Raw genomic sequence first — 15881 nt, forward strand, 5'->3', positions numbered from 1 at the left:
ACCCCTGGACCAGGGTCCTCAGTGTTGATGGGCAGGTAGGTTTGGTTCCCCTTAGAAATGAGAGATTGTTTACCTGTATGTTTGACTGCTTGCTGCACCGCCTGCTCAAAATTGACATCCTTAGACATGAAAAATGCTTCAATCCCTTCTTCCTCAGTCACAAAGGTATAGCGATGTCCCAGAGCAAACACAGTGAATACGGGCCCATACTGGAATGAACAAAGATTTAAAAAAGATAAGGGTGTCATTGCTAATACATCTGATGCAAGGCCATGGCTGCAACCCTGCAAATACAACAAATGCAAACACATCAGTATTTAACTAACAAACAGAAAGATCAAGAAAATGGCGAGAGAGCAGAACCCGGATTTAGGAAAATACTCTTATCACTGTGCCACAGTCACACTTCTCCTTTCCCCATGAATGCTTTCCCCACTCAGCCTAGTCTATGGCCTGGTATTTAGGGCACTTTTCTGGGAAGTAGGAGATGTGGTTATGAGTCCTTTCTGGCTGAGGACCTCAGTCCCAGGTTTCTTACTTCCTCAGTGAGTGCTCTAATCACTAGGCTAGTGATTCTTGTCCCAGGTGCCAAGGCCCCATGGGGTGCCTTGAGATCCTTTCAAGGGTGCTGCAGGGTGCCACAAAATGTTAACACTATTAGATTTGCAAACATGATTCACCAGATGTGGTGTGCGTGAAACAGAGATGCATGCAGCCATTAGGGGTGTGCAAAATGGGTCATATTCAATTTGGATTTGGCTCGAACTGGGGACAGTGATTCAATTAATTGATTTGGATCACTGTCCTGATTCAATGTGGCTGAATCCAAATCTGAAGATTCAATGCTGATTCAAAGAATCATTGATTTGGCCATAGACACAGCTTTATGTTTTTTCTGCATACCTTGAGGTAACAGGCACAGCTCTTGAATGCTGCGATGCTGGGGCGGATGGAGCATCCCACAGGAGCATCCCCCATCACGCCTCCCAGGCTTGACAATTGGCCGTGGGGGGACCCCAGGTGCCCCCCCAGATTCAGGAGGCATCAGTCACTAAGCCAGGGGGCGGGGGCCCCTGCATGCTCCCCAGTGGACCTGGAAGTGGACCGGAAGTCTTTCTGGTCCACTTCCGGGTCTGCTGCCATGGGCGTTGGGGACCCCCCCCTCGACGGCCCCATGGGATGCTCCATCCACCCCAGCATCACAGCATTCACGAGATGCCTGGCACCTCGTGGTATGTAGAAAACATATTTAAAGCTGTGTCCCTGTCCGAATCATCGAATCTTTCCGAATCTCTTCGAATTCATAGTTTCATAGTTTCTAGGGTCGGAAGGGACCTGAGCAGATCATCTAGTCCGACCCCTGCCATGGCAGGAAAGAGCACTGGGGTCAAACGACCCCAGCAAGATGTGCATCTAACCTCCTCTTAAACACCCCCAGGGTAGGAGCCAGCACCACTTCTCTTGGAAGTTGGTTCCAGATCCTAGCCGCCCTGACCGTGAAGGAGCGCCTCCTGATATCAAACCTAAACCTACCCTCTGCCAGCTTGTGACCGTTATTCCTGGTCACTCCTGGCGGTGCTCGGGGGAACAGTGACTCCCCCAATGCCTCCTGGTCTCCTCTGACTAGTTTATAACAGGCCACAAGATCCCCCCTCAGCCTTCTCTTTTGGAGGCTGAACAGGTTCAGGTCCCGTAGCCTCTCCTCATAGGGCCTGCCCTGGTGTCCCCTGATCATGCGAGTGGCCTCCTCTGGACCCTCTCCATGTTGTCCACATCCCTCCTGAAGTGCGGCACCCAGAACTGGACGCAGTACTCCAGCTGCGGCCTGACCAGTGCCGCATAGAGGGGGCAGATCACCTCTTTGGACCTGCTCGAGATGCATCTGTGGACGCATGACAAGGTACAGTTGGCCTTCCTGACTGCTTCCCTACACTGCCAGCCCATGTTCATCTTGGAGTCAATGATGACACCCAGATCCTTTTCCGCCTCCGTGCTGACAAGAGGGGAGTTCCCCAACCTGTAGGTATGGTGCTGGTTGTTCCTCCTGAGGTGCATCACCTTGCGCTTGTCTGTGTTGAAACCCATCCTATTCTCGTCCGCCCACCCTCGTAACCTGTCTAGGTCTGATTGTAGCCTGTTGCATCCTTCCAGTGTGCCCACATCCCCCCACATCTTAGTGTCATCAGCAAATTTGAACAGGGTGCTTTTTACCCCCTCGTCCAAGTCACTGATGAAGATGTTGAACAGTGCGGGCCCAAGGACTGGGGGACCCCACTGCCCACGTCCCTCCAGGTTGAGAAGGACCCATCCACTCCAGCCAGTTGGCGACCCATTTGACTGTGTGGGTGTCTACACCACAGCCCCCCAGTTTCTTAATGAGAACGGGCTGAGAGACAGTGTCGAAAGCCTTCCGGAAGTCCAGGAAGACTGTATCCACTGCTACCCCTGCATCTAATGATCTGGTGATCTGATCGTAAAAGGCCACCAGGTTGGTCTGACAGGACCTGCCACTGATGAACCCGTGTTGGTTGCCCCTAAGCATGCAGTCCCCTGCTGGCCCCTCCTGGATGTGTGCCAGCATAATTTTCTCAAACAGCTTGCCTAGAATCGAGGTAAGACTAACCGGCCTATAGTTTCCCCAGTCCTCCTTCCTGCCTTTTTTGAAGATGGGAACTACATTGGCCCTCTTTCCGTCCTCCGGTACCTCACCAGAGCACCATGAGTTCTCGTAAAGCTGTGCCAGGGGACTTGCAATCACCTCGGCCAGTTCCTTTAGAACTCTAGGGTGGAGATCATCCGGGCCGGCTGACTTGAATAAGTCCAACCCCTCCAGAAGCTCCCTAACTAAATCCTCGCTAACCCGTGGCCCAGGTGTGCCTTCCCCGGGGTCCGAGGGGGGCCCAGCAGGGAGGTGGCTGTTCTGGTCCCTACTTAGGAAGATGGAGGCAAAGAAATCGTTAAACATGTTAGCTTTGCCGTCTGGTGTGACGACAAAATTTCCCAACGCAAGGGCCCCACATTACCCGGCACCTTCTTTTTACCCCCTATTTAAAAAAGGATTGCTTATTGTCCTTAATCTGGGAAGCTAGTCCCAGTTCCATCTCTGCCTTGGCCTTCCTAACTACCCCCCTACATCTCCGAGCAACTACAGAATAGTCCTCCCTGGTGATGACCCCTTCTTTCCACTGGGTGTGAGCCTCCTTTTTAGCAAGGAGACATTCCCGGATGCTTTTGGTGAGCCATGGAGGCTTGTGTGCTCTCCTGCTCCCTTTGATCCTCGTTGGGATTACCTTCCTTTGGGCTTGGAGGATCATCTCCTTAAGGAGCGACCACTCTCCTTGGACACCTGGCTCCCCTCCCCTCCTGGACCTCAGCGCTTCTCTAACTATTCTCCTTAGCTCGCTGAAGTTTGCCCTCCTAAAATCTAGGGCCGTTGCCTTACTGCATGCCTTTGCCACCTTGCGCTGGATGGTGAATTCCAGCAGGCAATGATCGCTGTCGCCCAGGTGGTCGAGTACCTGCAGCCAATTTGGACCTGAATTGATTCGGAGGGTTCCAATTCGATTCAGAGGGATTAAGGGTCTCCTGATTCAATATGGATTCGGAGATTCAGCTGCCGAATCAAGCCAAATTTCCACCTAATCGAATCAGCAACGGAAGTTTTGCACAGCCCTAGCAGCCATCTCTTGTGTGTTGTAATCTGCCTCTGCCTCCAGGGCTGTCAGATCTTTATTTTTGTGCCCCTTATACAGCCCTCTGGTCCTCCCTAGTCAGTCTGAAGAACCAATTGCCTCACATCTCCCGTTCTTTATAACAAACAGGATAATAGTGCAACTCATTATAACTTATTAACCACAATCTATAATCCTTACAACTATTTACACTGCTATACCAACCAATACCTACACCTAAAACGATAAATGGATGTCTAAGGTTAGGGACAGACATTCAAAAAGCCTGAGACTGAATTGATTAAATCTTTGCAGGGTTGTATAACCTTGCTAAACTGAATCAGTTTGTAACTGTACAGACATCCCAGAAATACAGGCACATGCCTGCAGTGGCTCAGGCTAGAAGTTGGGGCTGGTGCTAGAGCAGCCTTCCCTCCCTTTCCTCTGTGCTGAGCTGAGGGGGGCTTGGCCAGGCCCCAGAAGGATGCTCTGATTAGGAAAGGGTTCCCACCCCCACCCCAGCAGCCCAGCAGGGAGTTGATAACACAGTGTTTATCAGCCCTAACTCAGTTTTATCACCCCATTAAGAAAACAACAGAGGGACATTACCAGCTACTTGTTGATTCTTCCTGGGTCCTGTCTGCCACAGACCATAGCCAGCATGTGGCCTGCTAGCTAATGCTGAAAGATGTCTGTGTAAGGCAGAGTGGACAGGGGATCCCTGCTTGGCAGGGAGTAGGGGGTGGGGAGCAGGGGGAAGCCAAGCAGATGCCTTCAGTCTCTCCTGGAGCTGTAGCCTGGGAGCAGAGGGGAGGAGCTGGCCCTGCTGTGGAGCAGAGAGCCCCGCCCAGCCCGGGAGAGCATGCTGGGATGCTGGGGGAGTCTGGTTTAACTTACATTGCAGAAACCAGTTTGACCCAAATCAGTTAAGTCTGATACTACATTCAGCCAGGTTTATCTTAAACCAGTTTCAGCATTTTCAAACTGGTTGATGTGCACTGAACATCTGTTCTGTTACAGGTTTAAACCAGTTTCTGATCACTAAAGCTAGTTTATATGTAATGTCTATCCATGTCCTAAAGGTCAAGTCTCTACAGAGGTCTTCTAGACCAGTGGTCCTCAACCTTTTGCATCTTATGTCCCATGTACAGAAGGTCAAAAAATCCTGGTCCCATTGGTCGATGAGCAGATGGGGGGTGGGAGGAGTCTCCATTGTGGCACTTCCGGTTTTGCCGCCATAACCTGTGTCCCACCTAGTGGACCTTCATGTCCCACCAGTGGGATGCATCCCACCAGTTGAGAAACCGTATTCTAGACCTTGTTCTAACCTCTTTAGAGCTCCCACCTCTAACTGAACCTTCCCACTGACTTCCTTGCATAGGAGGTTCATTTTCATGCTCTGACCTTGTCCCTTTTGGTGGTTGATCCTCTTTATGTTGAGGTGGAATGTACTGAAGATGAATCCTGTTTGTCCGGAGAAGGGTTTCTGGAGTCTCCACTAGATGTGTTTGCCATATTTTGGACAGTTTCAAACATTTGGGAAACTTTTGAGCCAGACTGTCCTCCGGCAGCTCTCTCAACTCTGTGAAAACCTGAAGATACATCTCTTGTATGGTTTGCATTTTGCTATTAATTGAGTCCAGATTCTCTACAAGGAATAATCACTGTATTGCTGGCAAGTCCAGTAAATGTTAAGCCTTGTACCACTTAGCCTGTGAGAAAAATTTTCCTTATTCCAATTTCTTCTTGAACTGGCCACACACTTTTAATGCTGTTTTCCTTGCCCCTCTGAGAATTTAATCTAACCTTTGCCGCTCTCCCTCCTGGGATTAATTATAAACTTTAGCAGAGATTGAAGTAATTGCAGCTCTAGTGTCTAGTCTGAATGTAATGATTCAGCAATTGAGATGGATATCAATGTACAAAGTTCTTGATTCTTCTTTTGAGGATAATAGTTCCTAGTAGCAAAGGCTTATTATCATTTGATGCTACTTCCCCTTCCTACATTATTTCCATCATCCTGAATGATCTGCACTCCTATGCAAAATGCCCTTTTTTGGGGCATCTCCTGCATTCTGTATTTATTGCTGGACATTGTTGTCACAATGGTGACTTGGTGTTTCGCCACATCTGCCACACCTTTCACTGCTTTCACAATTGAAGTGTCTTGTTTTGCCTCACTTTTGCTTTATTTTGATGTTGTATCTTAGATGTGAGGGGTCCCTTCCTCTCTTAGATCTTGTTTGTACTATATCAGCGTTGTCTAATTAAGTTTTAGGCACACTTTTAGCCCATAAATCATACTGCAGTTTCTTTATTGTTTCTTGCATCATAACTTTTGTTATGGCTTCTGCCAGTATGAGTTCTAGATCTAATTGAAGCTGTATTGGTGGAGTGATCATGGAGACCTGGTCCTCCACGTCCACTAGACAGCCGTGCCAGAGGGACTGTAATACAGGTTGGACTGTCCCTGGGGGAGTCAGATAACAACCTGCACTGTGGTTGTGACAGATGGCAGCAGTGCACAGGGCAGTCCTGACCAGCTGCCCCAGACTGCCCATGAGTTACCCCAGGTGCTGTACTTTGCCCCAAATTAGCTGCCTCCTCTTTAGGTGTTACAGATACAAAGATGGCAGGGAAGTCTAGTGCACAGGTCTGAGCCAGGCACCTAAGCAGAAGTGCCTATGAGAGGGGTTTGGACCTGGCGCTTTAGTCTGTCTCCACTTCAGTTGCCAGTAGGAACTGGGAGCTCTGTTTTTTCCCTGCAGGGCTATTGCTATGAATTGGGAGCTATGGTTTTTCCTTACAGAGTTACTGCTATGAGGAGCACAGTACACTAAAGACTGTATGGAGCTCAAGCTACTTTGGTATCTAAGTATGGAAGCTGGATTTCAGAAGAAAGCACTGGTGAGCTAGGCGAGTTAAGGGCTTGTGAATGGTGCCAGACAGAGATCAAAGGACAATATAATCTTAGGTATCCTCTATGTTTATGACAAGCCTTTGCAAAATAGTGGGCAGAAAATCTTGCTTGAATATTCCCATGAAAGATCAGGCCAAGCTACCTTGTAGATGAGAAGTGAAGTCTCCAGACCTAGTTAGCCCTTGGGTTCTTTCTCAAGAATTCAGGTAAGGCTGATGCAGACACCTGCCCACTGAGAACGGGGTGAAGTCCCTCAAGTCACCATCTGTTGACCGGCATCATCTGTTGGTAGCGATTTTCAGTTCTTACTGACCTCAGCTGGATTTGAACAGAAAATGCAGATGGCTTCATAACATTTCCACCAGGACTCTGGCTTCCCAGTCTCCCAGTAGGAAGTTTCTTCACATAGATGCCCTATATCAAAAATAGTAGTGTGTACATGGCCTCTCAACTTTCTTGAATCAACTTTACAGGTATAAGGGGGAGTGAGTAATGTTATTTTCTGGGCATCATGTTACCTTCAGTCTGAATGTCTTTTAATTAAGGTAAGAGAAACAATAAAAACAAGGACGAACCAAGGTAAAGTTTCCGTGGGCCTTGTCTTAGTTTTGGTCAGTGATGAACCAGGGAGTCTCTACAGCTAAACATTTGAATCTCTACCATGTCAGCAAAAGGACACTGGCCTGAAGCTGGAGGCCATAGGAGGTCTGCAGTTCCTCAGGCTGAGAAAAGGGGACATATGCCTCACGCTAAACAGTACATGACAAAAAACACAGCATGTGCATCTGCTCCATCAAAGAGCAAAGAAACTCTGAGGACAAAACAGCTTCCGTTTCCACATGCAGCAAAGATCTTAGGAAGTAGAGGGCCAGCAACAACATTGGTACGCATATCACTGACATTTGGCAACAGGTCCTATTTTAAAGTAACAGCGTTATTATGCAAAGAAAAGATTTTGTAGCTAACTTACAATCTATAGCCTTAGAACTGTACTTGATTTTCTACTCCCAGTTAGAGCACAGACATGGGCAAAGAAAAGATCATAATTTATGTACACGGATAGGGTTGATTATTATGTTTGAATTATCTGGACTTTATAGACAACCTGTTGTGAAAGAAGCCGAGTTTAATAAGATACAGTTTTGACCATTTATCTCAGGCTGCTTATCTAATCAAGATGAACTCTTCCTGGGTCTCAGTGTGGATTTAATTGTTTGTATTTGTACTTTAAGGCCAGGTCCATCCAAAGACCATTCAGGTCAAGGAAAAGACTCCTATTGATGTCAATAGTTTGATCATATCCTCATGGTGTTAAATCTCTGTTGTTGGTATTGTTTACTGTTACTATAAATTTTTATGACTTGATCAGATTACAGGTTTTTTTATTGCAGCATGTCCTGTATAATAGGGCTAATAAAAAAAAAATCAGTGGGGGTTTAAGTCAGAATTTTTCACTTGAAATATATGTAATTAGAATTAAACATGAAAGTGTAATATAGTATGGCTTCAACACCTTATGATCTATGAAATCATTTAAAGAAAAAAAATATTCAAGCAGTATGTTGTTTGCTGACAAAGTTTGAAAGAAAATCAAACTACTGGACTAGGGGAACTCACTGGCAAAGCCCCTGGAAACACAAGCTGTGAAAGCACAGGCCTGCTGACAGCTGTGCCCTCTTCAGTTGGTGCAGAGAGACTAATTCCTTCATTTCAGTTTATTCAGTTTAGTTCAGCTCAATCACTGCTTCATTCAAAGCAGCTACCCAAAGAAAGTTTCTAACCACAGGAGCAGTGAGATTGTGGCAGCTGGAATAGCCAGAGCAGAACCCAGGCACGTTCCTTGTCCAGCTGCTCACCTGAAGTGTTTTACCCCAAGTTCCTAAAACTCCTGGTTTAAGAGAACAGTTTAGAAACACAAACCTTGAAAGGTTTAGAAAGAATGCAAAAAAAAAAAAAAAGCCACAGAAATTATTAGCATTGCTTCACATTTCATGACATTTGAGCTAATTTCACGATAGTGATGTCTGCACTCTTGCAGCTGACTATGGTGACTGTGTGCAAAGGGGTAGCAGAGACCATTTTGCAGACCTAATCTACTATTCAAGTGCGAGACATGGGTGAAGAAAGCAAAACTGCAAGTAGAGAGTTCAAGTAGGATGAAGCACAGGAAGTACCGCTCAGTATCTGTGTACTGAGCCCACCGAGGAACGCACTAGCACCTCCAAGAGAGCTCAGCAAGCCCCACGCTTCACCTCTTCCATCTCAATGCTTCTATGATTTAATAAATACAACAACAGAGTAAAGATATTTTGCGTGGGAGCTTTTAATGCTGAAGCTTCTCTTTCCCCCAGTACTGGCCTGTGGGGTCCCCTGCGCACGCCGGCACTGTAGCACATGAACCCTTCCCATCGTTACCTTGACTCTGGCTTGTTCTATGAACTCCAGAGGACCCTTCCCAAACTGAAATGCCACTCCAAACCACGGGATCCAGCCGCTGATGCAAGGTGGGGCGTTGGGGCATCTCAGCCGGAACAAAACCAGCTTCCCAATAATCAAGGTCAGCACTGCTGTCAGCAGGACAGCGAGAGCTGCATCCATTCTCCAAGGGGCCGGCTGCGGCTGCGCGACAGACTGCTCTGACACTGGCTGCTTCCGTTCTCCAGACTGCGACGCTGCCCAAGGTTATTCCAGGTCAGCCAACAAAATCTGTCTCCCATGCCACTGCCTCCAGCTGCTCTCTGCCCGGGAAACGAGACACTCAGGCCCCAGACAGCCAGTCAGGTCAACCTGCCACAGGGAAAGAGACAAGAATCTGACGTGCTGGCAGGAGATTCAAGCATGAAGTCCACTCAGGTTAATAAAATTTGACATCATCTGTTTATGCATGAAAAGGGCACGCAAGGCAGAAGAACTACATTGCCCACAACCCTCATCTGCAGTGCTCTGTGACGTTACCTAACAGACGTGTAAGCTTGGCACAACCCATCTGTTGCTGCAGCTGATGGAGCTGACCCTGAGGCTGCAAATGCCTGTGAATAACTGATGCAAAGCTCAGGGGGCAGCTGCTGGGTTATTTGTTTTAATTAAATGTGAGAACCAAGGCTAAAAGAACATTAAGACTGCAAACCCACGTGTGCACAAGGGCACGAGGTTGCGGTTAAACCCTCTGGGCAGGACTTTTTACAAGCTCCTATTCTCTCGGAGTGACTCACTTCCCAGCCTCAGTCATTCTGGCTGAAACTTTTTTTTCTTACAAATCTTCAGTCTGAAGCAAACATGGTCCTGGAAATGATCAGCTTAAATAGTTAAAAAAAGTTATGAGTAACTTAAAGTAGAAGCGTATTATAGAATTATAAAAAAAAAGGCTGGAAGGGACCTCAGAAAGTCGTCTACTCCAGTGGTAGTCAGCCCTCTTAGACGCAAAGCCAGCTCTTAGCTATCACTTGTTTTTTTGACTGTGAAGAAATAATAGAGCAATACTTGTGTTAGAAAGAACTCAGAAAGATCACAACAGGGCAGAATGTTTTTGACACTAAGTATTCCTAATTGAAATCTCAGGGTTTATATTGTGACACATGTGTAGGTATTTGCATACCTAGCACTGCACAGCACCCTTAAAAAGATCCCAAAGCACCCTAGGATGTCTTGTCATCCTAAAAATACCCCCCCAAACCAAAAATTGATCTAGTCCTTGAGGCAGAATCATGCCTATTAGAGCTATTCTGGAATTAAAGCTATTCTGGACAACTTCATAGACATGGGAGGTGTTCGACAACCTTTATTAAAAGAACTTCCACTCCAGCCCTGCTTTCTTACCAAGGGAACAAATTACTCCCTAGAGCCCTATAAGAAATTTAAGATCTTTAGTAGGGGTGGATCTAGGGGGATGCAGTGGTATAGTTGCACCTCCCTTAGGTTCCTGGCCCATCCAGAGTTTAAAACAAACTGCCTGGCAGGGGCAGCAGCATTTCTATTCAGGCAGCAGGGAGGGAGTCACTTGACTTCTTGGCTCATTATAATCAACCCAATTCCTTTAAAACACTTAATTCCACAGGTGTTAACAACCCTCTCTCCTTTTTAATGGGCTTAATGTTTTACTAATGCATTTATGTTAAAAAATGTTAATCTAAGTGTGGAAACTAACTCAGGTGAACATCAACTAAGGCATGGAAATAACTTTCAATGAAGCATTGGATACACTGTCGAGATGCTCAAGGATGCTTGATTTGTTTTATGAGTCTGCAGAGATGTACATTTAATTCTAGTGATTACAGGACTAAAGAAACAGCTTTTGATCATTGTGACCTATGCTTTTTAAATACATAATATTTTTATATATGCATACACCATGATCCAGAGGATTGATGGTTACTCTGTGTGTGGCAACCATTGATCCTCTGGATCATGATGTATGTGCGGGAGGTCTACAACCATCATACCAACAACTTCGATGTGTATGCCTAGACTACAGTATGGAGGAGTGAAGGCTGCCCAAGACCTACCATCTTTCTTTTAGACCATTGAGACAGAATCCAAAGGCCAGACCAAATCCAGATGTTCAGTGCCTTGATGGCTGTAGCTTCTGCCGGAGAAGAACAGATAAGAACTGCTGCTGACTGCCTAATACCCCATCAAGGGCTCATTTCTGCCAGGGTGATGTCCCATAGCTTTTTTCCAAGCAAGGAGTACCCCATGAAGCAGCGGGGACCAGAGTTGTGAGGCACCCTATATGCTCCTTACTCTAGAGGTTGCAACATTGTAGTATTTTATAGGAGCTACTCCACAACAAGTAGCCCCACCATATTCCCACCAGGCTCCCCTATTGAATTCAGTTTAGTATCATACCCAGGACCAATACACATAATGTGTAATACAGCAAAATAATCGACATTCCAATAAAGGTATTTGATTTTGCTTAGATCTTAATCTGAAAAATATAGCTTTAGGCCCTAGCATATTAGCAAAACTTCTAGTTTCTTTTTATCAGGAAAAAAATGTGTTGTGTCACATGCAATGATGTACCACAATACCCAGGGTGCAAATCAAGGGGGAGGTCAGGGAGGGGAGGGCTGAGACCCCAGAAGAGATGAGAGCCCCACTGTAGAATTTGAAAATCATAACCGGAGGCGGGGAGGGGGCACCGATCAGATTGCTCCTTCACTTAGGTGGACTTGTGAATCAATGAACTGGTTTAATTTTTTTGAAGACCTCCCTCCCCCCTCACCTCCAGGAGTCAAAGCCTGTCTATACCCTGCCTTTCCAAAATCCTAGATCTGCTCATGATCTTTAGTGTGTGTGTATATATACTATGTATATATGTGTGTGTGTGTGTGTGTGTGTATACATATATATATATATATAGAGAGAGAGAGCTCTAAAAATACAGTGGCCCGCAGGCAGCAATCAAGAGAGATGTCATGTAGACCAGATCTTGTTATGTTCCTCTCTTGCCAGCACAGTGAGATGGCCTCTGTTAGTAGCAGTGGTTAACACGATGAACAGATGGAAAAGGCTTTATGTGCTTTTCCTCTTGGGTAACTCTAGCTGCTTCCTAACAACGATTTTGCACAGGAGGGTTGTTCAGTCATGTTTGTGATCTGATGTGTGTAGACCTTAGGAGCCAAATACTAATTTACCTCCCAGAGGCGCTCACACATCTTTTAAGCATCAAATTCACTAAATACAATCATAATTCACCCTGCACAACAGCCACCAAGTCACTAAGATATCTGCATTTTGGCCTTTTGAGCATGCTCAGAACAGCTCCCCCAAGGCCTCCACCTCTCCTTTCACTCCGCTGCGATTCTGATCCACCTGGAAATACTTCCGTTCCCCAGACGTCTGCAAACCTTGAGTCACAGAGAAATCATGATTAGTGGCTGATGTCAGGGGAGAGCCCATGTACCTTATAGGCCAAGAGCCTAGTGGTTAAGGCACTTGCCCAAGCAATGAGAGACCTAGGTTGTATACGTGGCACCCCCCCGCCTCCATCACCAGAGGGGCTTTGAAGTTGCATTGCCTGCTTCCCAACAGGGTCCTAACTACCAGGCCATAGGTTAGGTATGGGCAAAAGTATCTCCCTTGCCCCTATGGCTGTCAAGTGTAAAGGAGCCCCAGGACCAAAAGATAAAAAGAGAGTGAGATTCAGGGCCCCAGTTAAGAAAGCACAGCCCTTGGAGCAAGACCTGGGCTCTGCCCTCTGCTCCCAGTGCAGGAAAGGACTTGTAAATTAAAAATAGAGTCAGGAACTGTTGGGCGGTAGGAGTTGTGCAGAGAAGACACACCAAGCACTGAATTTAGGCAAAAAACCAATGTGTATCTTCCCTCCCCTATGTCTCAGGAGCCCTAACCTTGTACTGGATGCCTTGGGGCCCAAGCCAGGAGCCATTGTTTTATCTCAGATGTGACTTCTTAAGTCACTGGCACCCACAGCATTTACAACACTTCCCTCCCCTGCCAGCCCTAGAGAAAAATCCCTTTGCTTAACCGTACATCTGTATGGCTACAGGGAACCAAATGGGTGGCACCTAGGGGTCTGCCAGGTCAAGAGCATCCTGCCTTGCCCTCTCCTAGCCACGGCACACCAGGTGCACTGCTGGGAGCCCAAATCAGACCTGGCAGCTCTGAGCAGTCAGGGGTCACACTCGAATCCCGTATCAGGAGCTCATCCTAGCTGTCACTATGGGACAAAGCCTGGGCCCTGGTAATACCACAACTGTGGTCAAAGGGTGGACGAGGCTGCGGAGAAGGTGCACAGGGTGCGCTGTAAGGAAGTGGCGAATGTAGGCAGGTCAAGACAGACTAGACCAGTGGTTTTCAACCTGTGGTCCGCAGACCCCTGGGGGTCTGCAGGCTGTGTCTAAGGGGTCTGCAAAAGATGACCGTGATCAATGGTAATTACAATTCACCTCCATCTGAAAATTTTTAGGGATGTGCAAATGAAACAAGGTTGAAAGCCCACTGATGAAAGCCCATGAATCCCACAGCCCATTACACAAATAATTCTGCTACCGACTCTCCCCAAGGGGGATGGCCTGTGTAAAGCCTGCAGGATTCGGCCTCTGGTGTCTGCTAAGCTTGTGTTTTTACAAAACAACAAGTATTCAGAGCTCGGGCCTTGTGCTGGCACAGCTATATAGCTGGTAAAATTTTTCTGGTACGAAGTCCCTGGGGTTAGAGCATTATTTCTGAGGTCAGGGCCACTGAGCCGGTCTATGGTTGTTTTGGCACATCCTGTAATTGAGATTATCTTCTATCTGGGAGAGTGGCCGAGCTGGGCTGACTTCTGGCAGCGCTCCGAGGGATCTCAGCGCTGCTCTTCCATTCTGCCTTCTTCCATGCACAGGCTTTTATCAGACCAACCTCGGACAAAATCCAAAGTGTCACGCTATTCATCCCTGCCATGAAAAGAAAATAAAAGAGGGGTCCTTACCAGGGAAGCTGTTTCCTGCAGAATTTCAGAAGAATTAAGCCTCAGCTGTTTTCACTGACCCCCGCAGACACTAACAAGTCTGGCTTCCAAATCCACAAGCTGTCCAAAAGAAAGCATTCTTCTCTCAATCTGTTTTTCCCAATGACCCCATGAGAAGAGAACATTTTTTGCCAGATAAGCATGGTATAAATCAACTTAAGTTTATTTCCCGAAGCTAAAAATGAAAGTCTGTACACTTGAAGCTGCACTTTTGCAGGGGCAGATTCTGAAGAAGAGAAATTCTACATAGGCGCTTTGGCTGCACCCATCACCATGGCAACTGAAAACCTAGCAAATTAACCCTATCAAACCAACCGTCCTTGGTGTGCGAGCAGAGACGTTAACTGTAGCACACCTTGCCATGCTCTGGAAGTCCAGCATGTCACTGCACGGTACAGCATGAGTTACAGTACGTCATACAAAGTGGATTCCCAAATTCTTTGTGTAAAGTAATAATGTAATTCTCAGTAGTCTTATCAGGGCAGGGCAAGGGACGAACCAGCCCAAGCACTAAATTAAGAGGGTGCTCGTTTGTCCTCTTTTTCCCCCAGATTTTTTCATGCCAGGGGAAGGCAGACATAGGGAGCTGGACAGTCACAGCCTCACGCCCCATAACGTATCTGTGCAGGAGTGGGTTGAGTGCAGCGAGTCGAATTCACCGTAGAGAAGAGCTAAGGGCACCCTGACAGAAACGTGCCCTTGATGAGGCATTGGGCAGTCAGCAGCAGTTCTTACCTGCTCTTCTCCGGCAGAAGCGACAGCCATCGAGGCACTGAACATCTGGATCTGGTCCGGCCTTAGGATTCTGTCTCAATGGTCTAAAAGAAAGATGGTAGGTCTTGGGCAGCTTCCACTCCTCCATACTGTAGTCTAGGCGTATAGGTTAAAGGTCTTGGTGTGATGGTTGTAGACATCTTGAGCATACACCATGATCCAGAGGATCAACGGTTGCTACACACAGAGTAACCAAAGATCCTCTGGATCATGGTGTATTCATATATACATTATGTGTTTTAAAAACATAGCAAGCTAGGTCAAAATGATCAGACACTGTTTCTTTAGTCCTGTCATCATTAGAATTAAATGTACATCTCTGCAGACTCATAAAATAAATCAAGCATCCTTGAGCATCTTGACAGTGCATCCAATGCTTCATTGAAAGTCATTTCCATTACGTGGTGATGCTCTCCATTTCGTCTTCAATCCCTTCCTTAAAGATACCCAACTTTATTAGCTTCTTTGGCCTCTGCTGCACATTGAGCTGATGTTTTTAGAGAACTGTCTGCAAAGGCTCCAAGATCTCTTTCTTGAGTCATAACATCTAGTTCAGGACTTACCTTCCATTTTTCTAAAAAGAAGTTCACTTACCACTTTTTTGCCCATATTTAGCTTGGTGAAATCTTTCTGCAGCTCCTCTGTTGGCTTGTGATTTGACTACAAGGAATAACATGGTATCAAACTTGACCCATTCCCAGGTGTGGCATCCCTAGGGGCAGCTGTAAGCCCTTGGAGGGGCAAAAATTCCCTTTTTGTCCTGTAGCTCTGGGAAGCCTCTCCTTCATTTGTTTGCCACGTCTTCATCTTGAAGTCTTTTATGGTCATAAGAGAGAGGCTGCCCCAGGGCTTTCCAGACCTGGTTTTGCTCTAGTGACCACTTGGTGGCTGTGGTCCTTTTTCTTATGGGCTAATTGCATGGCTCCATACCTTCCCTATACCATGCCCCATGCCTCAAAGATGGCATCATAATAAATGTTCTTGCTGTCAGGTGTTTACACTCATGCAGCCCTCCTCCGGGCATTCAGATCCTCGGTCTCCCACA

The 15881-nt window shown here is 46.7% G+C and overlaps 1 protein-coding gene across 3 annotated transcripts in view; it reads right to left on the reverse strand.

Moving 5' to 3' along the window:
* The window catches only part of CYP39A1 (cytochrome P450 family 39 subfamily A member 1), a 36380-nt gene extending 27041 nt beyond the window's left edge, over positions 1-9339 (reverse strand). For 2 of the 3 annotated variants that reach the window (XM_090031119.1, XM_090031126.1), the window contains exons 1-2: positions 9007-9339; positions 74-209 (exon numbers count right to left, since the gene is read on the reverse strand). In XM_090031119.1, coding sequence (XP_089887245.1) covers positions 74-209; positions 9007-9189 — 319 coding nt within the window. In that variant the 5' untranslated portion in view covers positions 9190-9339. The remainder of the gene's footprint in view (positions 1-73; positions 210-9006) is intronic. The other variant, XM_090031111.1, reaches the window with a different exon arrangement.
* Between the last annotated feature and the right edge of the window lie 6542 nt (positions 9340-15881).

Source organism: Crocodylus siamensis, chromosome 1 (genome assembly GCF_052110815.1).
Source record: "Crocodylus siamensis isolate JL-2025a chromosome 1, ASM5211081v1, whole genome shotgun sequence".
Taxonomy (NCBI): Eukaryota; Metazoa; Chordata; order Crocodylia; family Crocodylidae; genus Crocodylus; species Crocodylus siamensis.